The 25,795-nt window shown below is 43.1% G+C and overlaps 1 protein-coding gene across 2 annotated transcripts in view; it reads left to right on the top strand.

Annotated features, from left to right (window-relative positions):
- Positions 1-1,860: 1,860 nt before the first annotated feature.
- LOC129857410 (DNA repair protein XRCC1-like) overlaps positions 1,861-25,795 on the top strand; it is a 30,255-nt gene continuing 6,320 nt past the window's right edge. For both annotated transcript variants that reach the window (XM_055925632.1, XM_055925633.1), the window contains exons 1-12: positions 1,861-2,253; positions 2,648-2,740; positions 5,871-5,978; positions 6,165-6,323; positions 9,005-9,079; positions 15,148-15,271; positions 15,462-15,562; positions 16,347-16,515; positions 16,693-16,948; positions 17,506-17,622; positions 23,057-23,141; positions 23,813-23,921. In XM_055925632.1, coding sequence (XP_055781607.1) covers positions 2,203-2,253; positions 2,648-2,740; positions 5,871-5,978; positions 6,165-6,323; positions 9,005-9,079; positions 15,148-15,271; positions 15,462-15,562; positions 16,347-16,515; positions 16,693-16,948; positions 17,506-17,622; positions 23,057-23,141; positions 23,813-23,921 — 1,447 coding nt within the window. In that variant the 5' untranslated portion in view covers positions 1,861-2,202. The remainder of the gene's footprint in view (positions 2,254-2,647; positions 2,741-5,870; positions 5,979-6,164; positions 6,324-9,004; positions 9,080-15,147; positions 15,272-15,461; positions 15,563-16,346; positions 16,516-16,692; positions 16,949-17,505; positions 17,623-23,056; positions 23,142-23,812; positions 23,922-25,795) is intronic.

Genomic DNA, 25,795 nt, shown 5'->3' on the forward strand with positions numbered 1-25,795 from the left:
ATGGAAGAAGGTTCTCTGGTCAGATGAGACTAACATTGAGGTTTTTGGCCATCAAGGAAAATTCTATGTCTGGCGCAAACCCAACACCTCTATTCACCCCAAGAGCATCATCCCCACAGTGAAGCATGGTGGTGGCAGCATCATGTTGTGGGGATGTTTTTCATCGGCAGGGACTGGGAAACTGGTCAGAATTGAAGGAATGATGGATGGTGCTAAATACAGGGAAATTCTTGAGGGAAACCTGTTTCAGTCTTCCAGAGATTTGAGACTGGGACGGAGGTTCAACTTCCAGCAGAACAATGACCCCAAGCATACTGCTAAAGCAACACTCGAGTGGTTTAAGGGGAAACATTTAAATGTCTTGGAATGGCCTAGTCAAAGCCCAGACCTCAATCCAATTGAGAATCTGTGGTATGACTTAAAGATTGCTGTACACCAGCAGAACCCATCCAACTTGAAGGAGCTGGAGCTGTTTTGCCTTGAAGAATGGGCAAAAATCCCAGTGGCTAGATGTGCCAAGCGTATAGAGACATACCCCAAGAGACTTGCAGCTATAATTGCTGCAAAAGGTGGCTCTACAAAGTATTGACTTTGGGGGTTGGGTGAATAGTTATGCACGCAGAAGTTTTATGTTTTTTTGTCTTATTTCTTGTTTGTTTCACAGTAAAAAATATTTTGCATCTTCAAAGTGGTAGGCATGTTGTGTAAATCAAATCATAAAACCCCCCAAAAATCCATTTTAATTCCAGGTTTTAAGGCAACAAAATAGGAAAAATGCCAAGGCGGTGAATACTGTCGCAAGCCACTGTACTTTTTGGCTGATGAAGATAATGGTCCACACATGATATTCACCTATTTCATGCAGTACATTTTGCATCATTACATGTATAATGTCTGTATAATGATATTCTAGATGGGATGAACATGGTTGTATGATGCGATGATGATAAAGGTGTTAGACACACCTTTGTATGTGTTTTATATACGTGCCCCTCTTCTTCCCCCCACCTTGACCCTGTACTCAAGAGGATTGATGGTTACTAAAGCAAAAGCCATTCTTCACTACACTAAAAAGCTATTTCATATTCTGCCATATGTATGTTCTGGTTCTATATTCATGTGACTAAATAAAGCTTTTTTTCTGTGCTTTTAATGTTGATAAGAATGTATACTCTCTCTTTTTAATGTTTTGTTTTACCACCAACATGAAATACAATCCAGTCAGTGGCAGAGTATACCCCCATACTGGTTGCAATATACACTATCATACAAAATCCTGTAAGAGCATATGACACTTTTTGCACTAATTGCACCTGTCTCAACCGCACAGGACATTTCTGATCCCTAGCAACATGGCCACCCCCACAATTGAAACACCACTTTCACCACCGAAACGACACACTCCTTGCCTTTCTGCACACTTTTCATACAACAGAATCTCCCTCCTACATACTGTTGCAACACGACCATAAACTTGGCACCCGAAACACCGTAGTGGGTTCTGAAACAACCAGCAGAGAAATTTTTGGGGGTCAGATATTTTAGGCAGAAGAACTACAGGGAGGTCTGAGAAGTGGTTCCAGGTACCCAGGCCGACAGCCTAGTGTAGGATATGTTGTGGCCAAAGTAGTGGGAAGGGGTAGTGAGGTTTGTGGGGATAGTGGTACATATTGTATATATAGGGTTAGATGGTGGTGCAATTTCCTTTTCTCCCCATTTACCTTTTTTGTGAACAATGTGCAATGCTCTTTTCGAACTGTTAAAGGCAGAAATACGCAACAAAGCGTCTAGTCGGCCGTAAAACCACACGAAGAAGAATAAGCGTAAACTGTTTTGATTGACTAAACGAAATATCAACCGGAAGTTACGTCAGAGGTTGTGAATTGAGAGGGATTTTGGTGTGAAATTCAGGGTGCACGGTTCAACCTCCAAATACGTTTCGACTGTTTTTGTTCGCCTTTACATTAGAATCAAATTCACAGGGAAGTCAAATACAATGCATAAAACACAGAAATGTCAAACAGGGTACTTCTATTAAGCATTTAGAGGCGTTTTGCTTTCTATAAACTAGCTATGAACGTGTTCCATTGTTTGCTACCCAGGCAATTGCTAACTAGCTAGCAAGCGTAGAGCTTTTGATTAGCTGAAAAAACACAAATAAAGCGGCATCACGTTTTTGACCAGTCAAGTGACTAGCGCAAAATGCCGGAGATAAAACTCAAGCACGTAGTGTCTTGCAGCACCGAAGACAATGTAAGTTGTCCAACTACTATCTAGACGAATTAGCTAATACAGTATTCGTTAGCCCGATTGCTAGTTTCCTAACGTGTTAGTTAGCTAAGTTTTCTTGCTGTCTGATTAAGAGATGTCGATTGTCTAGCCCTCTACTGTATATAAGTACAGTCTGCACATGGCTTTTTTTTCAGCCCACAAGAACATAATCATTGTGACAGTACTGAACAGTATTTGCATGCACCATTCGTAGTAGCTAGCTAGCTAGCTAGCTACAGTACACTTTCCAGTAATTTCTTGTTGTCAAAAATGTATTTTCTTGAACGTAAACAGTAACTCCCATTTCCAGTGATAACAACACCAGATGGTAATTGCAGATCATGGGGTCCTAGCTATTCTTGTTGTTTCCTTGCAGACTCACAAGGCTGACAACCTGCTGAGCTCAGACACATACAGAAAATGGAAAGCAGCAAGGCCAGGGGAGAAACAAACCTCAGTCATTATACAGGTAATAGGCTACTTCTCCTCTGCTCTGTGTTTTCATGGGATTGTGTAACAATTCACTGACTCCAATTCATACAGCAAATTTGTGGGTGTTAAATTCTCGATTTTGAGGTCAAAAGTTGTGAGTGTTATATCTTATTGTTGATTCTAGTGGGGTTAACACCAGTCGGATTTACATGCGTGTCGTTACTCGACTGAGTTAATTTCTGTTAATTCTCTGAATGAAAAATACTTTGGAGTGGCCCATCATATTTCCCAGCATGCTTTGTTGCGGGTTGATTTTTGGAATATTTTGGTTTAATATATACTGTATGTTTCTGCATGCACTTTAATTAATTGATCTAAGACGAATAACTTGTATTTTCCTAAAATATTTGAATCTGTAAGTGGTTGGACTTATTGCACCCGTACTGAGATGGTTGTTCCAGTTTGGATGTTTTAGGTAGTCTTGTTTGATGAGGTCTTCACCATAGCAGTTATTCTGAATGCAGATTGTAGATAATCAATTGTTGAATATCTTCCCTACTAGGGGTGTAAGTAAACGTTAACATTTTTAAACGAGATTGGGATTTTCAACATTAAGAAAAACTCCCTAACTGAAAAACTATCACTAACAGGTCCCGATCGTCATCATCATAAAGGGAAAATAAAAGTTGAATAAATAACTAACGCAACAAAAATCAAATCAAATTTTATTAGTCGCATGCGCCGAATACAACAGGTAGACCTTACAGTGAAGTGCTTACTTGTGAGCCACTAACCAATGCTGTAATGTTAGTAGGAGGGAAAAAAGCAGAGCAGCAGCTCAAATGTGAGTGACAAGGGGAGGGGGGAGAGAGATAGCGACCAAGTCAACTTGCGCTGGTAGACTACTTATTGCTAGTTATTTATCATCTCATCTGATTACATCAGGGCTCTTCAACCCCAGTTGGAGAGTTACCCTCCTGTAGGTTTTCGCTCCAACCCCAGTTGTATCTAACCTGATTTGGTTTATCAACCAGATAATTATTATAATCAGGTGCTCTAGATTATAGTTGGAGTGAAAACCTACAGGACAGTAGCTCTCCAGGAACAGTTTTGGAGAGCCCTGGATTACATAGTACCTGTATTGACTGCATCAAACCAAGTGAAGCTAGTTAAGCCAGTTAGCTAGCTAATGTTAGCTAGGCTAATTGAAACTATATAACTTTAACTATACACTTTCTCCCCTTCTCAATCTTACAATAACAACTCCATTCAGATTATTAAGTAGCAGCCTACCTGTTGGCTCTTGGTGTTGTAGCCTGTCCTTCTCATTTAACTTCTTGTTCTGTCATTTTATTTCCATCTTCCATAGATAAAAAAAAAGCCATTAACAAGGCAAGTCAGTTAAGAACAAATTCTAATTTACAATGACAGCCTACACCGGCCAAACCCGGACGACGCTGGGCCAATTGTGCGCTGCCCTATGGGCCTCACAATCACGTCCGGGTTGTGATACAGCCTGGATTCAAACCAGGGTGTTTGTAGAAACGCCTCAAGCACTGAGATGCAGTGCCTTAGACCGCTGCGCCACTCGGGAGCCCAGTGGTTAATAACTTGTCACATGGAGGTTCTAGCTCTGACTTTAGCCTAGTGCCGGTTTGATGACTTGTGATTGGACGACAAAAACAAGCTACCCGCGCCACGTGAAAAGCAAGAGCAGCAGTAACGATACAACTTTCTCTCCGCAGGAAGCTCAATGTAGACCATCTACATTGTGAATTAACTTGGAATTGGAGGAATGTTTCTTATAGTTTTAATGGAAACCGATAAAAAATGTCTGTTAACTGGCAAGAGAACTTTTCCAGTTGTCACATCCCTACTCCCTAGGGCTTGATTCCAATAGGAATGACAAATTAGCCTATTGTCAATCAATCAATCAATTTTATTTTATATAGCCCTTCGTACATCAGATAATATCTCGAAGTGCTGTACAGAAACCCAGCCTAAAACCCCAAACAGCTAGAATGCAGGTGTAGAAGCACGGTGGCTAGGAAAAACTCCCTAGAAAGGCCAAAACCTAGGAAGAAACCTAGAGAGGAACCAGGCTATGAGGGGTGGCCAGTCCTCTTCTGGCTGTGCCGGGTGGAGATTATAACAGAACTATGCCAAGATGTTCAAAAATGTTCATAAGTGACAAGCATGGTCAAATAATAATCATGAATAATTTTCAGTTGGCTTTTCATAGCTGATCATTAAGAGTTGAAAAACAACAGGTCTGGGACAGGTGGCGGTTCCATAACCGCAGGCAGAACAGCTGAAACTGGAATAGCAGCAAGGCCAGGCGGACTGGGGACAGCAAGGAGTCACCACGGGCGGCAGTCCCGACGCATGGTCCTAGGGCCCAGGTCCTCCGAGAGAAAGAAAGAGAGAAGGAGAAAATTAGAGAGAGCCAAGATTTTCAAAATGTTCATAAATGACAAGTCATATTGTGACTTGCAGGTCTTATACGGCCAGGTTTTTCAGACCACAATGTTGGGGGGAAAACTAGGCCATAACTAAATGCCTTATGAAATCTATAATGTATGGTCATAAAGGGTTTATAAAAAATAAATGGAAGGGAGCTAAGCACACAAAAAATCCTAATAGGAAAACCTGGTTCAGTTTGCTTTCCACCAGACACAGGGAGATGAATTCACTTTTCAGCAGGACAATAACCTAAAACACAAGGCCAAATCTACCCTGTAGTTGCTTACCAAGAAGACAGTGAATGTTCCTGAGTGACTGAGTTACAGTTTGGACTTAAATCTACTTGCAAATCTATGGCAAGACCTGAAAAATAGTTGTCTAGCAATGATCAACAACCAATATATATTTTTGTGCACAATCCAGGTGTGGAAAGCTCTTAGACTTTTAGATTTTCAATACATTTGCAAACATTTCTAAAAACATGTTTTCACTTTGTCATTATGGGGTATTGTGTGTAGATGGATGTGAAAATACATCTATGTAATCCATTTTGAATTCAGGCTGAATCACAATAAAATGTGGTATAAGTCGAGGGGTATGAATACTTTTCTGAAGGCACTGTATGTATTGTAACACTGCATTGCCCTGTTTGTTTTTTCCTAGTTTGTACTAAATAACCCATGCTCTTTCCCCCATCGTTTCAGTTTGAGAAAGAAGAGCAGGTGTACAGCATAGACATTGGAAATGAAGGGTCTGCTTTTATCGAGGTGCTGGCGGGACACTCAACCTCTGTCAAAGACCAGGACTATGAGGTATGCCACCCCCTTACTGTATATTGTAGTACCTGTATACCTCGCTGATATCTACCACACTGAATGCACTGAGTGAAGGTACTAGTCTCTGCCTCTTATTATGGACAATGCATAGTTGTGGCTTTACTACCATTAGGTATAGTGTGCTGCTTAATTCCTAAGAGAACTTCTCACTCTCTCTCCCAGGTTTTGCTGGTCACGTCCTCCTTCATGTCCCCCACGGATAGCCGTAACGGCACCAACACCAACCGCGTGCGCTTCTTTAGCCCTAACCAGCTGGTGAAGGCTCACGCCCAGGAGAAGTGGGACCGCGTGAAGATTGTGTGTAGCCAGCCGTACAACAAGGTGAGCTGCACAGCACTAAGAGAGAACATTAGTGGACAGGGAGCATTGTGTGTGTATGTGATGCCACCTAAATCAATGTAAACCAGGGTGGTATTAAAATAAGGGCTGTGTTTTGTGTAGGTTTACTCTGGCGTGACGTTTTTATAACCATGTAAATCTCTCTTGGACTTTTTTCAATATATTCCGCTCTATTTACTCTCTAATTTGAAAGTTGAAATTATGTGAATCTACCAATCCCTGCAAGCTCCTACACGTCATCTCTAGCGGACATCTTTGCTAACAGTTATTGCGTTCATTTGAAACTTGCACAAGACAGTTCACAGAATTGACAATTTTATGAGAAATGTAGCCAATTGATTCATTGCTACATTTAGCTAACATTAGATAGTTAATCCAGAGATTCTTACCTTTGCCTCAATTCGTCAGTCTCGTCCAGATCATCATGGCATTTGTAGTTCTTTATGTTAGCCACATTAGCAGCTAATTAGCGTTTCATTTATAGTGGGTGAAATACCGTCAAATATATTGATAAGTCACCTTGTCCTAGAGAGATTTACACAGTTATCAAAACGCCAAGGTAAGTCTACACAAAACACTAATTTGATGTGTTTCTAAAATGAATGTTGGAAAAACGATTGGAACCATTTCCCGGTTTGACCGCTAGGTTTTAAGGGTATTATGACTCATTCTGTGGTACTCAATTAAGAGAATCTGCTAACTCACACACGACCCCCCCCCCCCCCCCCCCCATCAAAGCACCTGTCACTCAAAGCCACCAGCGTATGTCAGACACAAGAAAATATTTCTCCTTTCCTTAAAAACCTTGGCCTTAACACATATAAAAAAAACCTAGGCCTACCGAGAGTAGGCTATAAGATTTATTTTTTTATTTTACCTTACCTGAAGAAAAAATTACTGAGAAGCCCAGCTGGGCACTTTCCTACCTTTTGACATTTACAAGAAGCAGGACATGTACGCGATATATGCAAAAGTATGTGAACACCCCTTCGGCTATTTCAGCCACACCCGTTGCTGACAGATGTATGAAATTGAGTACATAGGCATGCAATCTCCATAGACAAACATTGGCAGAAGAACGGCCTTACTGAAGAGCGCAGTGACTTTGAACTTGGCACCGCCATAGGATGCCACCTTTCCAACAAAGTCAGTTCGTAAAATGTCTGCCCTGCTAGAGCTGCCCTGGTCAACTGTAAGTGCTGTTATTGTGAAGTGAAAATGTCTAGGAGCAACAACGGCTTAGCCGCGAAGTGGTAGGCCAACACAAGCTCTCAGAACAGGACCACCGAGTGCCGACACACTCACTAGTGAGTTCCAAACTGCCTTTGGAAGCAATGTCAGCACAATAACTGTTCATCAGGAGCTTCATGAAATGGGTTTCCATGGCCGAGCAGGCACACAAGCCTAAAATCACGGCCTAATCGCCCGACCTCACTAATGCTCTTGTGGCTGAATGGAAGCAAGTCCACGCAGCAATGTTCCAACATCTAGTGGAAAGCCTTCTCAGAAGAGTGGAGGCTGTATAGCAGCAAAGGGGGGACCGACTCCATATTAATGCCCATGATTTTGGAATGAGATGTTCAATGAAAAGGTGTCCACATACTTTTAGTCATGTAGTGCATTTCTATCAGTGCTCAGGCGTGCGTGCTCCGTCAACATTAACAGGACAGAGAAACCAGACACATGCTCATTTCTCAGATGGAGTGTGTATATGATGGTATGAAATCAACCAAAACGTATTTCTCACAAGTGTTGCAAGTTGTGATCTCTGCAAACGTTTCTACTCCGAGAATGAGAACGGTAAATTACTGTGATTAGTACATGCATTAACAGAAATGAATGTAATAATTAGAGGCAGGGATTGACGGTAAATTGCTTGTTTTAAAAATGGTAGGCTACCACATGGGTATTCATAAAAGTGCATTGCGGACGACACTGTGTGTATATATAGCCCAGGTTACTATTCTACTTTGGGGGGGGTAGGGGTGCAGCAATTTTTTTTGTCTCGCCTAGGGCAGCATATCGGCCAGGAACGGGCCTGATCAGCGTTGATTAGTCTATAAATGAAGGAAAGATTACGTATCAAGTTATACCATGCCAGGTTGGACAGGATTGACACATTAGTGCATTATAGGCCTCGGATCCAGAACAACCTTGTCGACCGCTGTTGAATAATTAATGAATAGTCAGACACATGCAACTTTATTTTTTTAAATAACAATTTTATTTATTTACTAGCAAGCAATGAAAACGTGCATTGTATAAAAGAAAGTCCACACATCAAAGCTTTTTTACTGAAGTGCCATAGCCTATAGCGCTCTACAACCCCGCGCTTTTAGGGATTAGCTGCTCAAACATCAAAGGACAGTTGGAAAGAGGAGATGTAGAACATTTAGTAGACACCGTTAGCAAAATTTTTGCTTAGAATCATTAGTGAACACTCCCACTATTAGGTAAAATTTATCTGCATGAAAATGAAGTTAATAAAACATTTTATAAATCCTAAAATGAAGGTAGATGACAGTCTTCATCCATAACCGTCAGCTACACAGTTATTCAGTGACTGTCACAGCCCTAGTCTCAGCACAGTTCCTATTGTATACACTTATGAAAATGATTCAGGTTGGAATGACATGACGACAAATGACATTTTCCACCCTCAGAGCATAGCATACGGAGTGGCCTTCGTGAAGTTCCATTCACCACCAGACAAAAGTGATCCACCAACCACAACACCGGTAAGAGAAGCTCAGCCGCCATCTTTAACCTTCTTCTACATAACCCATTCTCCACTGAGACTAAGACTCAATAGACTAATTCAGTTTATAACTAAACTCAGCAAAAAAATAAACGTCCGTTTTTCAGGACCCTGTCTTTCAAACATAATTCGTAAAAATCCAACTAACTTCATGGATCTTCATTGTAAAGGGTTTAAACACTGTTTCCCATGCTTGTTCAATGAACCATAAACAATTCATGAGCATGCACCTGTGGAACGGTCGTTAAGACACTAACAGCTTATAGGCAATTAAGGTCACAGTTATGAAAACTTAGGACACTAAAGAGGCCTTTCTACTGACTCTGAAAAACACAGAAAGAAAGATGGCTAGGGTCCCTGCTCATCTGCGTGAACGTGCCTTAGACATGTTGCAAGGAGGCATGAGGACTGCAGATGTGGCCAGGGCAATAAATTGCAATGCCTGTACTGTGAGACGCCTAAGACAGCGCTACAGGGAGACCGGACGGACAGCTGATCGTCCTCACAGTGTCAGATCACGTGTAACAACATCTGTACAGGATCGGTACATCCAAACATCACACCTGCAGGACAGGTACAGGATGGCAACAACAACTGCCCGAGTTACACCAGGAACGCACAATCCCTCCATCAGTGCTCAGACTGTCCGCAATAGGCTGAGAGAGGCTGGACTGAGGGCTTCAACAACAGGGCATCAACAACGGGGCACAAACCCACTGTCGCTGGACCAGACAGGACTGGCAAAGAGTGCTCTTCACTGACGAGTCGTGGTTTTGTCTCACCAGAGGTGATGGTCGGATTCACGTTTATCGTTGAAGGAATGAGCGTTACACCGAGGCCTGTACTCTGGAGTGGGAGCGATTTGGAGGTGGAGTTTCCGGCATGGTCTGGGACAGCATCATCGGACTGAGCTTGTTGTCATTGCAGGCAATCTCAACGCTGTGCGTTACAGGGAAGACATCCTCCTCCCTCATGTGGCCAGCGAAGAGCCCGGATCTCAATCCCATTGAGCACGTCTGGGACCTGTTCGATTGGAGGGTGAGGGCTAGGGCCATTCCCCCCAGAAATGTCCAGGAGCTTGCAGGTGCCTTAGTGGGGTAACATCTCACAGCATGAACTGGCAAATCTGGTGCAGTCCATGAGGAGGAGATGCACTGCAGTACTTAATGCAGCTGGTGGCCACACCAGATACTGACTGTTACTTTTGATTTTTACCCCCCCCCCCCTTTGTTCAGGGACACATTATTCAATTTCTGTTAGTCACATGTCTGTGGAACTTGTTCAGTTAATGTCTGTTGTTGAATCTTGTAATGTTCATACAACTATTTACACATGTTAAGTTTGCTGAAAATAAACACAGTTGACAGTGAGAGGAAGTTTCTTTTTTGGCTGAGTTTATATTTTAAAGGCCAAATGATTGCAGAGTTCAACTCGAGTTGAATTATATGTTTTCTGACCTTTTAAAGTGCTCTTACATATACACTGCATTTGGAACGTATTCAGACCTCTTGACTTTTTCCACATTTTGTTACAGCCTTATTCTAAAATGTATTAAATAGTTTTTTCCCCCTCATCAATCTACACACGATACCCCATAATGACAAAGCGAAAACAGGTTTTTAGACATTTTAGCAAATGTATAAAAATACAAAACTGAAATATCACATTTACATAAGTATTCAAACCCTTTACTCAGTACTTTGATGCACCTTTGACAGCTATTACAAACTCGAGTCTACTTGGGTATGACGCCACAAGTTTGGCACACCTGTACTTGGGGAGTTTCTCCCATTCTTCTCTGCAGATCCTCTCAAGTTCTGTCAGGTTGGATGTTGAGCGTCACTGCACAGCTATTTTCAGGTCTCTCCAGAGATGTTCGATCGGGTTCAAGTCCACCCTCTGGCTGGGCCTCTCAAGGACATTCAGAGACTTGTCCTGAAGCCACTCCTGCGTTGTCTTGGCTATGTGCTGTCTTGTCTGGACTATCATTAAATGTGAAGACTTTTATTTATCAAATCAATTCTCTGTGTAATTCTTATTACGTGATTAAACTAATCATGTAAACTTTGATTAACTAGGAAGTTGGGTTACCACAGAAAAATGTTGTTTATAGAGTGCCAATTTCCCGAATATAACTCTTTAGATATTTTCATATCAAAACAGTCGCTTATTAATGAATTGTTATTATTACCTCATCAGTTCTCATTACTGAACGTCGCAAACCCTTGGATATCTGCACAACCCCTAGCCTAAATCATGGATCAGCGATATACAAATTGGCTTAATTATTTATTTACTAACTAAATAATCACACAGAATTACATAACAAACAAACAGTAGATATTTGGGTTACTACATGATACAAAGAAAAAGTCCCTAGCGGACGAAGCCGATATGACTGCTTGGTAGACAAAGGAAAAGGGTGGGGACTGAGAGAGCGGGAAAGACAAAATGGATTCACTACACATCGGGGATAATTGTACTCATGGACATGTTAATACTTTGCACATGAACGTCCGCTCATTCTGAAAGAAATTGCAATGTACATAGTTACGCTTGTATGTCTTTGTTGTCTCTCCGTTGAAAACACTCGATTGTCCTGTCGAGCTCATCATAGTTTCTGGTCAACTTTCCCAGAAGTCACAATGTCTTTCATGGTTGTAGGTGGTTAGAATGGATACTTCAGAGTACCATTCCGAAATGTTATGATAGAATGGATGCTTCGGCGGTTGTCGGTATGCTCGTTCTAGGTTACATAATTTCTAGTTGCAGACTAGTAATTTGTGTCATCTATAATTTGCTCCTTCTGTAGTGAATCGATAGTCTCAGAGTTTAACCATTTCTAGCCATGTAGCCAAAACTACAGCTGCATGGTCTCCGTTGCCTATAGAATTGTAGCCATTCCAACGTGGGGACTCAGTCCCGGCGTTCTCTGACATAATGCACAGTTGAAGTCGGAGTTTAGATACACTTAGGTTGGAGTCATTAAAACTTGTTTTCAACCACTCCACAAATGTGTTGTTAACAAACTATAATTTTGGCAAGTTGGTTAGGACATCTACTTTGTGCATGACACAAGTAATTTTTCCAAAAATTGTTTACAGACAGATCATTTCACTTATAATTCACTGTATCACAATTCCAGTGGGTCAGAAGTTTACATACACTAAGTTGACTGTGCCTTTAAACAGCTTGATGAAATCCAGAAAATGTCATGGCTTTAGAAGCTTTGGATAGGCTAATTGACATAATTTGAGTCAATTGGAGGTGTACCTGTGGATGTATTTCAAGGCCTACCTTCAAACTCAGTGCCTCTTTGCTTGACATCATGGGAAAATAAAAAGAAATCAGCCAAGACCTCAGGAAACAAATTGTAGACCTCCACAAATCTAGTTCATCCTTGGGAGAAGTTTCCAAACACCTGAAGGTATCACGTTCATCTGTACAAACAATAGTACGCAAGTTTAAACATCATGAGACCACGCAGCCGTCATACCGCTCAGGAAGGAGATGCGTTCTGTCTCCTAGAAATGAACGTACTTTCGTGCGAAAAGTGCAAATCAATCCCAGAACAACGAACAAAGGATCTTGTGAAGATGCTGGAGGAAACCGGTACAAAAGTATCTATATCCACTGTAAAACAAGTCCTATATCGACATAACCTGAAAGGCCGCTCAGCAAGGAAGAAGCCACTGCTCCAAAACCGCCATAAAAAAGCCAGACTACGGTTTGCATCTGCACATGGGGATGAAGATCGTACTTTTTGGAGAACTGTCTTCTGGTCTGATGAAACAAAAAGAGAACTGTTTGGCCATAATGACCATCGTTATGTTTGGAGGAAAAAGGGGAAGGCTTGCAATCCGGAGAACACCATCCCAACCGTGAAGCACAGGGGTGGCAGCATCATGTTGTGGGGGTGCTTTGTTGCAGGAGAGACTGGTGCACTTCACAAAATAGATTGCATGATGAGGGTGGAAAATGATGTGGATATATTGAATCTCAAGACGTCAGTCAGGAAGTTAAAGCTTGGTCGCAAATGGGTCTTCCAAATGGACAATGACTCGAATTATTAAGTACAACAAAGTCAAGGTATTAGAGTGGCCATCACAAAGCCTGACCTCAATCCAATAGAACATTTTTGCGCAGAACTGAAAAGGTGTGTGCGAGCCGGGAGGCCTACAAACCTGACTCAGTTACACCAGCTCTGTCAGGAGGAATGGGCCAAAATTCACCCAACTTATTGTGGGAAGCTTGTGGAAGGCTACCCGAAACGTTTGACCCAAGTTAAACAATTTAAAGGCTATGCTACCAAATACGAATTGAGTGTATGTAAACTTGTAACCCACTACGAATGTGATGAAAGAAATAAAAGCTGAAATCATTCTCTCTACTATTATTCTGACATTTCACATTCTTAAAATAAAGTAGTGATCCTAACTTTTTACTAGGATTAAATGTCAGAAATTGTGAAAAACTGAGTTGAAATGTATTTGGCTAAGGTGTATGTAAACTTCCGACTTCAACTGTATATTTTGTAGGAAGTGTGTTTTATGCTCTGTGGAAAAAGGGGCGATTCTATGACGCCTGATGTAATGTCTGGGCTCACGGGAATGTGGCCACTGACTAGTTAACTTTATAACTAAACAAGTATCTTGTTTAGAAGGCCAACATGACATTACATCTTCTCACACACAGTTTCATATTCAATCATATATTTCTGAGCGCTCTGGAGCAGGTTTTCATCAAGGATCTCTGTACTTTGCTCCGTTCATTTTTCCCTCGATCCTGACTAGCCTCCCAGTCCCTGCCTCTGAAAACCATCCCCACAGCATGATGCTGCCACCACAATGCTTCACTGTAGGGACGGTGCCAGGTTTCCTCCAGATGTGATGCTTGGCCAAAGAGTTCAATCTTGGTTTCATCAGATGAGAGAATCTTGTTTCTCAATGTCTGTGAGTCCTTTGGGTGTCTCTTTTTTTAAATCGAACTCCAAGCAGGCTGTTGTGCCTTTTACTGGGGAGTGGCTTCCGTCTAGACGCTCTACCATAAAGGCCTGATTGGTGGAGTGCTGCAGAGATGGTTGTCCATCTGGAAGGTTCTCCCATCTCCACAGAGGAAATCTGGAGCTCGGTCAGAGTGAACATCGGGTTCTTGGTCACCTCCCCGACCAAGGCCCTTCTCCCCTGATTGATCAGTTTGGCCCTGCAGCCAGCCCAGGAAAAGTCTTGGTGGTAACAAACCTCTTTCGTTTAAGAATGGTGGAGGCCACTGTGTTCTTGGGGACCTTTAATGCTGCAGACACAATCCTGACACAATCCTGTCTCGGAGCTCTACGTGCAATTCCTTTGACGTCATGGCTTGGTTTTTGCTCTTACATGCACACACCTATGTAGACTAGGTGTGTGCCTTACCAAATCATGTCCAATCAATTGAATTTACCGCAGTTGGACTGCAAGTTGTAGAACAATCTCAAGGATGATCACAATGGAAACAGGATGCACCTGAGTTCAATTTCAAGTCTTTAGAAAGGGTCTGAATACTTATGTAAATAGGGTTTTTCTGTTTTTTAATTTTTTAATAAGTTTGCAAAAAATTCCAAAAATCTGTTTTTCGCTTTGTCATTTTGAGTTATTGTGTATAGATTGAGGAATACAATTCAAAAATTAAATTTTAGATTAAGGCTGATTTTAATGTTGAGGTCTGATTAGATTAGACTGAATGCATTGTAAGTCCATATGGCACCATCTGTTGCGCAGATCCAGTAATATGCTTCATTCGCAAATTAATGGGCACTGTTTTATTTCTTTATTAGATGGTGTTTGTCTTTCCCATTCATTTGGGATTTAGGCATATAGCTGGGTCCACACAACAGATGGCCTAGACTGTGGATCTAGAGAGTAGACAACGTTTATGCTAAACTTTCTTTGATTTGAGTGAACTGGAATTTATACCATCAAAAATTACGTTTATATGCACTGTCCTGTGCTTTCCTAACATGACTGACTGATCAGACTCTCTCACAACACTGTCTTTCTTGCTCTCTGACAGAAGTTGACCAAGCTGGGCCAGTTCCGGGTGAAGGATGAGTCCCCCTCGGCTTGCCCCAGTCTACAGCCAGGCAGCCTCTTCTTCAACAGAGAGAGCACCTCCAAAGCCAGCCCAGCGCTCAAGGGTACTACTACTGTATTCAAGCTAAAGGCCTAGTACAGCTAATTTCAGATGGCATGTTTATTAGTGCGCATTGATTTGGCGTGATTGAGCTCCGTGAGCGAAAAGCAGCATAGGGTCTGCTGGTGGGGTGAGAAATGTGAAACAATATTTCCCAACTTCTCTCTGTCTCGTCACCTCTTCTCCCCCCACAGTTTCGCCACAGACTGAGAAGCTCAGCTATGCAGGTGCCGCCCTGCAGTCTGTGTCTGGCCACTCCTCAGCCCCACCATCCTCCAACTCTCCCCCACCACAGGTAAGGACCAAGGCTTGGACTGCATCCCAAATGGCACCGTTATCCCTATATAGTGCACTACTTTTGATCAGAGCCCATAGTGATGCATCATTGGCTTCTCTAAGACCAGAACTGATGGTGAATCATTCATTATGTCCTTCCAGGCTAGTGCGGACTGACCTGAATCTCCAGGCTATGATAGTAGTTATGTCTCAAATGACACCTTATTCTATTCCTATATGGTGCACTAGTTTTGCCAAGCGCCTTATGGGCCTTGGTCAAAGGTAGTGCACAATATAGGGAATAGGGTGCCATTTGAGAGGCAGACACCATATTGATTTCTTTAAAAAGAGGTACAAGGTGATTTTTTTTTTTTTTTTTTAGCCCTGCGGCTGTGTTCGGTAGACTGCGCCCTCGTAGCTAATGTAGTATAGATTTCATGTAAACATTGTAAATCATCGATAGTGAAAAGAGATGACAGTATGGAGGCATATGTTTGCTTGTGGGACATTTTTCCAGAGGGAGATGGATCATTCTTTCAAGCGAGAGGCGATGTTACTCACTTACACATTCATTTACATAAGTGTAAACATAATTAGGACCTGCATTTGTTTGCTTGTTTTCTCTGCTAATTTTTGTCAGTTATCCCACTTATAGAAATTATAAGCAGTTTTCTTTCTAAATTTCTTGTTTTCTTAATTGAAAAGTGAGTGTTCTCAACTGCTTTGCTCTTTGAGTAGGTATTTCTCTCATGGTTTTACCATAAGGACAAATTGCTTTATCCATCCTCTCTCCTTTTACCTAGGCAGCAGTGAAGAGGAAGTTTGAGTTCACTAAAGAGCGCCAGACTGCCCTCGCTCCACCCCCCTCAAAGAAACCCAGCCCTATGGCCTCTCCTGAACGGGGCACTACCACCCCCAAACCCAAGGCTAAACCCAGCTCAGCCAGTACTCCCAGCCCCATTGCTGCCAAAGGTAAAGACACCCTGCAAGTCAGTCAGCCTTCCAGCCAGCCACTCACTGACTCACTCTACACATTTTTCACATATGCTTGTGTGAATAAAGTAAGTTTAATAAACCGATGCAAATACCCTGATAGTTATATATTCTTATTTTCCCCTCTCCTCACCTCTGTCATTCTTTTCACACCAGTCTCCCCTGCCCAGAAAACCCCAGACACCAAGAAGAAAGAGAGCCTGTCCAAACCAGAAGCCAAGCCCAGACCCAAACCCTCCAAAGCCCAGTACAGCTCCTCCGAGGCCACCGTTCCCCTTAACAAGATCATGGAGGGGGTGGTGTTTGTGCTGAGCGGCTTCCAGAACCCCTTCCGGGGGGACCTGAGGGACAAGGCCCTGGCCATGGGGGCCAAGTACCACTCTGACTGGACCCCTGACGCCACACACCTCATGTGAGTGGAGGAGATGGAGATAGAGGGTGCTGGGACTGGGAGGTAGTAGTTTGGGAAGTACTCTTAAGTTGGGTTCTCATTGTAATCTGAAATCATATTTGTAATTTAAAGATGCATGAAAATGGTAATAGAGTGAGGTAAGAACATATTGGAAACAGGTCAACAAGAATTGTGTGGAATACAACCAACAATGGGGCTAGTATTATAGTGGTAGTGATGTTTCTAGGAGTAATATTATCAAGTATATTCTCTATCTCATATACAACCAAGACTAGTGTAACTAGAGGAGTATCACGATAACAGCATGCAAAGCAAAGCAGACCATATCACCCTAATCACACTCTGCCATAGTAGTAGTGGGCTGTCCCTGGCTTCCTTCCAGTGCCTGCATCCCATATGGCACCCTATTTATTGCACTATACAAGGAATAGGGTGCCATATTTTGGATGTAGCCATGGTCACTTTGGACCCTGGTCGAAAGTAGTGCACGATATAGGGAATAGAGTGCCATCTGGGACGGCCGTGCTAACCAAGGGTTCATCATCTGCTTCATCCAGCTGTGCCTTCTCCAACACCCCCAAGTACAGCCAGGTGAAGTCAGCAGGGGGCGTCATCGTCCGGAAGGAGTGGGTGCTGGACTGCCACAAGAGGAAGCAGAAGATCTCCTTCAAACGGTAACGGGGAGGAAGGGGGAGACTGAGGGAGGCAGAACGAGGTGTAGGGAGGGGGAGACGGAGGGAGGCAGAACGAGGGGGAGACTGAGGGAGGCAGAACGAGGGGGAGGGAGGGGCAGACTGAGGGAGGCAGAACGAGGCAGAACGAGGGGGAGACTGAGGGAGGCAGAACGAGGGGGAGACTGAGGGAGGCAGAACGAGGGGGAGACTGAGGGAGGCAGAACGAGGGGGAGGGAGGGGCAGACTGAGGGAGGCAGAACGAGGGGGAGGGAGTGGCAGACTGAGGGAGGCAGAACGAAGTGGAGGGAGGGGGAGACTGAGGGAGGCAGAACGAGGGGGAGACTGAGGGAGGCAGAACGAGGGGGAGGGAGGGGCAGACTGAGGGAGGCAGAACGAGGGGGAGGGTGGGGCAGACTGAGGGAGGCAGAACGAGGGGGAGGGAGGGGGAGACTGAGGGAGGCAGAACGAGGGGGAGGGTGGCAGAGAGAGAGGGGAGGAAGGTAGACTGTGTTAAGTCTGCTTCAAATAAATGGGTCCTTTGACTCATTGCCACCCATTCTCTATCAGAAAGCTTCTTTGAATTGAGCGAATGAAGTGAAGTTGGCAGTTAATGGTGTTTATAAGCACCTATTGCCAAGGCTTTAACTGTACCCATGCAGCTCACTGAATAATGTTCTCTTGAAGAGCTGAGGCCTGCTGTGATGTATTCAGTTCTACTAATATTTCTTGTCACTACAAGCGGACTCAACAAAGATCTCTCTTCAATCAAAACTGTGTATTGAAGAATACATGGCTGAATCTCGAGTTAGTCAGATCAAGGCCTCAGATAATATGAAAAGGGTATTTGAGGGGTTCTTACCGCACCTCTCTTCAAAGTGAAAATGTCTTTCACATAAGGTCTTCACTTCTCGTCTGTCACCTGAGGTGAAATCACTGCTTCCACGGGTAGTTACCAGACCTGGTATCAAATACTGTTTGTAGCTCAATAAGACCTCATTTCAAATACATTTTGAACGACGTGTTTAGACAAAAAATGTTTTTTAAATACAAGTTATATTTTGGAAAGTATTGACATGCATTTGCAACTACTTATATTTAAAGTTATTGTTTTGGGCTGTGTATTTCAAACTACTCAAATACACAGAAAAGTGTATTTTAAAATACTTATAAGCGAAACATGCAACAATTTAAATGATTTTACTGAGTTACAGTTCATATAAGGAAATCAGTCAATTGAAATAAATTCATTAGGCCCTAATCTATGACAGCAGTGCAGCCATGGATGTGCCTGGGTGGACATAGGCCCACCCACTTGAGAGCCAGGCCCAGCCAATCAGAATGAGTTTTTCCACAAAAAGTGCTTCATTACAGACATAAATACTCCTCAGCACCCCCCTCAGACAATCTCGCAGGTGAAGAAGCCATATGTGGACATCCTGCGCTGGCGTGGTTGTGTGACAAAACTGGTGCACCTGTGTAATGATCATGCTGTTTAATCAGCTTCTTAATATACCACACCTGCCAGGTGGATGGATTACCTTGGCAAAGGAGAAATGCTCATTAACAGGGATGTAAACAAATTTGTGCCCAAAATTTGAGAGAAATAAGCTTTTTGTGGGTCTGAACATTTTTGGGGATCTTTTATTTCAGCTCATGAAACATGGGACCAACACTTTACAGGTTGCGTTTATATTTTTGTTCAGTGAAAATATGCATGTATTTGAACGCAGGTCTGGTACTTTCTAGGCTAGGTCAGGTCTCAGTGATTGCTGCCTGCATCAGTCACCTCCCATGTTTTTCTACACATTTCTCTACTCCTGTACTATGCGCTCATTTTCTTTAGTCAGTATTGACATCATGTCTGTGTAATTGACCCTCAGAAACAAATGAATATCCGCTCATCTAATTTGAAAGCGGTGTGCGAAATGATCAAGTTCTATTGTAAGAGGGTGTTGCGGAAATAAGTCCAATTAACACCGTTGAGGTATTAACACGCTAATTGTGTGTATTTTTCTCTGCGTTAGCATCATAATACTACATTGGGTCGCGCACACACACACACCCACTACCACCATTATTTGGCTGTGTTTACTGACCCCCTTCTGCTGTAGACTGCTCTCCATCTCCCTCAACCACTCTTTTTTTTGTATAGAGAATCCCTCTCTCCTCGTCTATCCTCACTCTCATCCCTGTTCCTCATCCATCCATCCATCCAAGCCATCTCGTCTCTATTGTGCAGCTCTTGTTTGGAGTGCTGAGCTCTAATGATTTATTCCTTATTTAAAAGCTGCATCTGCTATGGGTAATTGAAGGGTCCACTTCCTTTGAAGAAGACTAGTGCTCATACACATACACACACACACACACACACACACACACACACACACACACACACACACACACACACACACACACACACACACACACACACACACACACACACACACACACACACACACACACACACACACACACACACACACACACACACACACACACACACACACACACACACACACACACACACACACAGAGACATAGACACACACGCATACTCCAACACAGAGAGACAGTTGTCGTACACAAACACACAGGCCAACTCAAACCAGACGAACACTGCTATGCATCTAAATGTTTTGGGCCTTTTGTCCTTTAGAGAACACTTCAAAATGAAAGGAGGGACAGAGAAGAGGAGAGGAGGGCCGCACGCTTCCCTCAAGTGGCATCAAGATAAACCGGCAACACAATGGAATGAATGTGGAATAAATAAGTAAACTTTGCGTTAGTGTAGATTATTGAAGGTTCCGTCCGTCGGTAACATCTGAAGTGCCTCGGAAACCTTTTTAGATTCCCTTTTAGTTATCACAGACCTAGGTTGCGTCCCAAATTGCACTCTATTCCCTAAATAGTTTTTTCCCTTTATCATTATTACCTTAGATAACAAATCGTGATGAAGAACTGGTGTTGTGCAAATAACCATTTTCCTCCAGTAAAGCCCTTGACCTTTTCAGAATTACAATTTTCGTATGAAAGGACAAATTTAACTGATCTAATAGAACTTTATTCCTCCCCTCAGATTGTGCGTAATTCCCCGTCCCCCCCAGGAGGCCTTTTGGTAGGCCATCATTGTAAATAAGAATTTGATCTTAACTGACTTGCCTAGTTAAATAAAATAAAAAATATTGAAGCAATTATTTTCGTAATGAACATGAATGGGTCACAGTGCTGTCGTCATTGTCGCCAATGAAGGTGCATTTGAATACAGTAGCCTAGAGAATACAGTGGCTACCTATTCAAAACCACAATGCTAGTCCTCTATAATTTTGCTACTTTTATTATTTGATATTTAGTCTGCCCTTGGCTTGTAACTTACCTGAATCAACAATCAGACATATTGTTCAATCTGATTTATTGTAGAAGTAATTCATCCAAAAGGCACATTAACGTATTAATAGTGCTCATGGTCATTTAGTAAATGTTTTTATCTGCTTTAATTCTTTTTTGGCCCTGAAGTCGAGACTAATATCATTTTCCCACACAATTTAGATGAAATACGTAGCCTTCCGGGGACCTCTGAGTGCAGAGGGAAACAAATCACTCTTGCGCACTGCTCTCCATAGAGGGAGGATAAGTTTTCCTTTAGGACCTACCCTCTGGTAGAGCTTTGAGAATTATATTCCTTAACTCAATTCAATACATTTCTTTAGGTAATTCGCCATACTGCATATGGAGTGAAGTGTCCTAAGAGGATTGAGAAGCTCAGAGAGTCTCAGAACCCGTAAGCTAAGCATATAGCCAGTCGTGTGTGTGTGTGTGTGTGTGTGCACCCGCTACACTACATTAGGAAACCCTCTACTTTTTCATTTTTAATCTAAACCGTGCTGTAGGATATGAGGGATCGAAGCACAGAATAGAGCAGTTACAGTGTGAGTAGTGATGACCCTTGAGAGCCGTATTTCATCTTAGCGGTCGTCTTGGTGACTTGAGGGGCTGGAGAGTGTGTGTGTGGAAAAGGTAATGCATCTTTGATTGAGAATGAAGTGGCGTGCGTGCGTGTGTGTGCGTGCGTGTGCGTGTGTGTGAGAGAGAGGGTTAGCACCGCCGCTGTCGAGGCTGAGGCTCTATTTCACCCGGGTGCCACAGCCACACGCTTTTCCGCCGCACCTCTTTCTCCTCATCCAGACGTATTGTTTTATTCTGTCATGTATTCGCTTCACGGACAGCCTAATCTAATGCAATTTAAGCCACTTAACTTTTTCATAGTGCACGTTAGCCGTTCAGTCGTGCCTGAGCGGACCAGGTTAAGGACTTTCCGTCAAGGGCACTGCCACCACACTGCCAGGCTCGCCCGTCATAGGACCCTCTCAGTCCCTCTCTGTGGGGTGGCTCGGAGGGCACTGACACACCGACACACCTCGATGGGTGTCTCAAAACCTATTTACTGGTGTGAATGGCCTGGTTCCATTCCAACAAGGGCATTTGTCTTGTCAGTAAAGGACTTTGATACTACAGTAGACAATATGTCACGTTCTATTGATGGTACGGAGGTAGATGTAGGCCCAGTAAAATAACGTAACGTCAGATCCACACACTTACTTAGTTCGACCGCCTTTGAATTCCTCACAGAACATAGCTCATCAAATTCAAGGTAGTGCATACGTGTTTGTGTTTCCGCCCTGTTTGCGTCGTAGCACTTCTAACATTTGCAAAACAACATGTACAATTACATTTGCAGTAGTGTGTCAAAGCTGGAACGGTAAACCAAACATTATCGACATCGACCATAGCGGTCACTTAAAGCAGACATTTTGCTGATATCGTTCATTACGATAAGTAGCCTATACTAGAGAAATGTGAAGTTTGAAATGAAATACTTTTAGTTAATATGGGTGATTTGTTAATGGGACACGTGATGGCTACAATCATCAAACTAGTAGTAGTAGTTTAAAGCGTAATACGAAAAGACTGGTGCACATGAATGTTATAAACTTATTGATCTATTTATCGGTATCGCATCAGTTCATTTATTTTTGTCTATAACACCCAGTTAAATGTACATTCTGCAAATACATAATTGTAGGGGACAGAACCACCCCCAAGTGTCAAACAAATCCACTTAACAGGAAGAGGGAAGTATGTGGATGCATTGACTGTGCTGTCCATGGTGCTGATTTCTGGTACCGTGTGTGAGACGTGACTGTGTGTGTGTGCAGTCTGTTACTGTTCTGTGTCTGGCTAGCCTTTGTTGTGTTCTTCCAACAGTTGAACCTTTGCGCAGAATTCCAGTGTGATCATCCATTTGGTGCCCATCTAGTGGGAATCTTCTTGTTTACCCAGTCAGATGTTTTGCTTCTTTTCCCCTCACCCCTTTTTTTGTATTTCTTTATTTAATACGATCTTTCTCTTCTTTCTCGCATTCCTCTCTTTCTGCAAGGTACCTGATGGACGGAGCGGAGTCCAGCTCGGAGAGGAGCGACGTAGAGGAGGATGAAGAGAGTGAGGAGGAAAAAGAGAGGAGGGTAAGGGCATCTTTTTTTTTTCTTTTTTTTTTAAAATCAATTTTATCCCATTTTCTCCCCAATTTTCGTGGTATCCAATCGCTAGTAATTACTATCTTGTCTCATCGCTACAACTCCCGTACGGGCTCGGGAGAGACGAAGGTCGAAAGCCATGCGTCCTCCGAAGCACAACCCAACCAAGCCGCACTGCTTCTTAACACAGCGCGCCTCCAACCCGGAAGCTAGCCGCACCAATGTGTCGGAGGAAACACCGTGTACCTGGCCCCCTTGGTTAGCGCGCACTGCGCCCGGCCCGCCACAGGAGTCGCTGGAGCGCGATGAGACAAGGATATCCCTACCGGCCAAACCCTCCCTAACCCGGACGACGCTATGCCAATTGTGCGTCGCCCCACGGACCTCCCGGTCGCGGCCGGCTGCGACAGAGCCTGGGCGCGAACCCAGAGACTCTGGTGGCACAGTTAGCACTGCGATGCAGTGCCCTAGACCACTGCGCCACCCGGGAGGCGGGTAAGGGCTTCTTAAACCGTTCCATGACCTAGCAGTATGACATGAAGTGATTACCTAAGAAGAAAAAAAACACAATTCTGCTTTAAGTAATTTTAATTGTTCTGATTTACATGATTGTATTTGCTTTATTCCCACCCCGATACTGCCCTCTCCGTCGTTGACAGACTCCACAAAAGAGGAGAGAAGAAGAAAGGCAACCCACTCCCAGAAAGACCCCCATCAAGAAAGAGAAGGAGGATCTGTATGGTGGCTCCACAGACGCAGATGAACCAGGTTTCCATTATACACACCTCCATTAGAGCTGGGGCGATAAACCTAAAATGACTGATTTTGCTACACAGCGTTCCTGTAGATTGTTTTAAAATCATTTGGTCAACAGTAATACCCTATGTATTATCTTGATTCCTGTTATAAAAGTATCTGCCTGTCCTTGTTTCGCTGTCAGCTGCTGACTCTCACTCCCTCTCCCCACTGTGCGCACGGAGGAGCGAGAGATGAATTCTGAGAAGCACAAGCATGTGACCGTTGCTCAGAATGCCAATGCGGGAAAAATACAGTTTTCAAAGGAACTACTGATCTATACTGAACAAAAATGCAAACGCATCAATTTCATTGATCTTACTGAGTTACAGTTGGTATGAGGAAATCAGTCAATTGAAATAAATTCATAAGGCCCTAATCTATGGATTTCACATGACTTTTTTTAAGACGCCTTAAAAAAAAATGGGCCTCAGGATCTCGTCACGTTTATTTTGAGCATTCACATTGCCATCGATGAAATGCAATTGTGCTCGTTGTCCGTAGCTTATGCCTGCCCATACCATAACTCCCCTGCCACCATGGGGCACTCTGTTTACAACTTTGACATCCGCCCAAAACTCGCCCACACGACGCCGTACACGTGGTCTGCGGTTGTGATGCCGGTTGGACGTACTGCCAAATTCTCTAAAACAACGTTGAAGATGGCTTATATTAGAGAAATGAACATAAAATTATCTGGCAATAGCTCTGGTGGACATTCCTGCACTCAACATGCGAATTGCAAACTCCCTTATCGCAATATAATTTTTTGTCCATTTAGCCCAGCTCTATCACCTCCCCAAATGTTTTTTTTACTGTAATTTATCACTGATTTATCGTTAGAGGAAAAAATGGTAAATTTACCCAGCTCTAACATACACCTGGGTTATGTTACAGACATAATCACTGATCAAAATGCATCTCAACGCATCACGCCCAACCACTGTCTCTTGGTTTTTCCTGGGGTTGAATGTATGAATGAATTAGTTAATGCGTGAATGAATTAATGCTTTAATGTTCCGTAGGGAAATCTGCTTGGCAACATATGGGACAATATTAGTTCATTCATTTGTTCGACCATTCATTCGCTCATTCTTTCATTCAAATGTTATTGACAAACTTTAATTGGATTTCACTCCCTACGACTTCCCTGTTCAAGGTAAATAATAGTAAATAAACACTACCACGGGGGATGGGCCTAACGTTGAGGATCAACTGCTAGCTAGGGCAGTATGTCTGTAGTGCAGTTAGAGGCGCTAGCAGAGTAGTCTCAAGATGTCTTAAGACAGATTCCTGCTACACCTGAGACATAGAGGTGAGAGGAGGGATGAACAGATTGGGAAGGAGGGGAAGTATGGAAATGTATGAACTCACTACTTTAAGTCGCTCTGGATAAGAGCGTCTGCTAAATGACTCAAATGTAAGTGGACAACCAGGATAGAGGAAATGGAGCGATGAGCTAAGAGAGTGTTCTTTTGACTGATGGGTGGGATAGAGGAAATGGAGCGATGAGCTAAGAGAGTGTTCTTTTGACTGATGGGTGGGATAGAGGAAATGGAGCGATGAGCTAAGAGAGTGTTATTTTGACTGATGGGTGGGATAGAGGAAATGGAGCGATGAGCTAAGAGAGTGTTCTTTTGACTGATGGGTGGGATAGAGGAAATGGAGCGATGAGCTAAGAGAGTGTTATTTTGACTGATGGGTGGGATAGAGGAAATGGAGAGATGAGCTAAGAGAGTGTTCTTTTGACTGATGGGGGGGATAGAGGATTCTGAGGGTGACACGTTTATCATCCTAAACATTGAGGCTGTAGTCAAACCAGTCAGGATCACTTCAGATATTCAGTG

This window comes from Salvelinus fontinalis, chromosome 6, assembly GCF_029448725.1.
Source record: "Salvelinus fontinalis isolate EN_2023a chromosome 6, ASM2944872v1, whole genome shotgun sequence".
NCBI lineage: Eukaryota > Metazoa > Chordata > Actinopteri > Salmoniformes > Salmonidae > Salvelinus > Salvelinus fontinalis.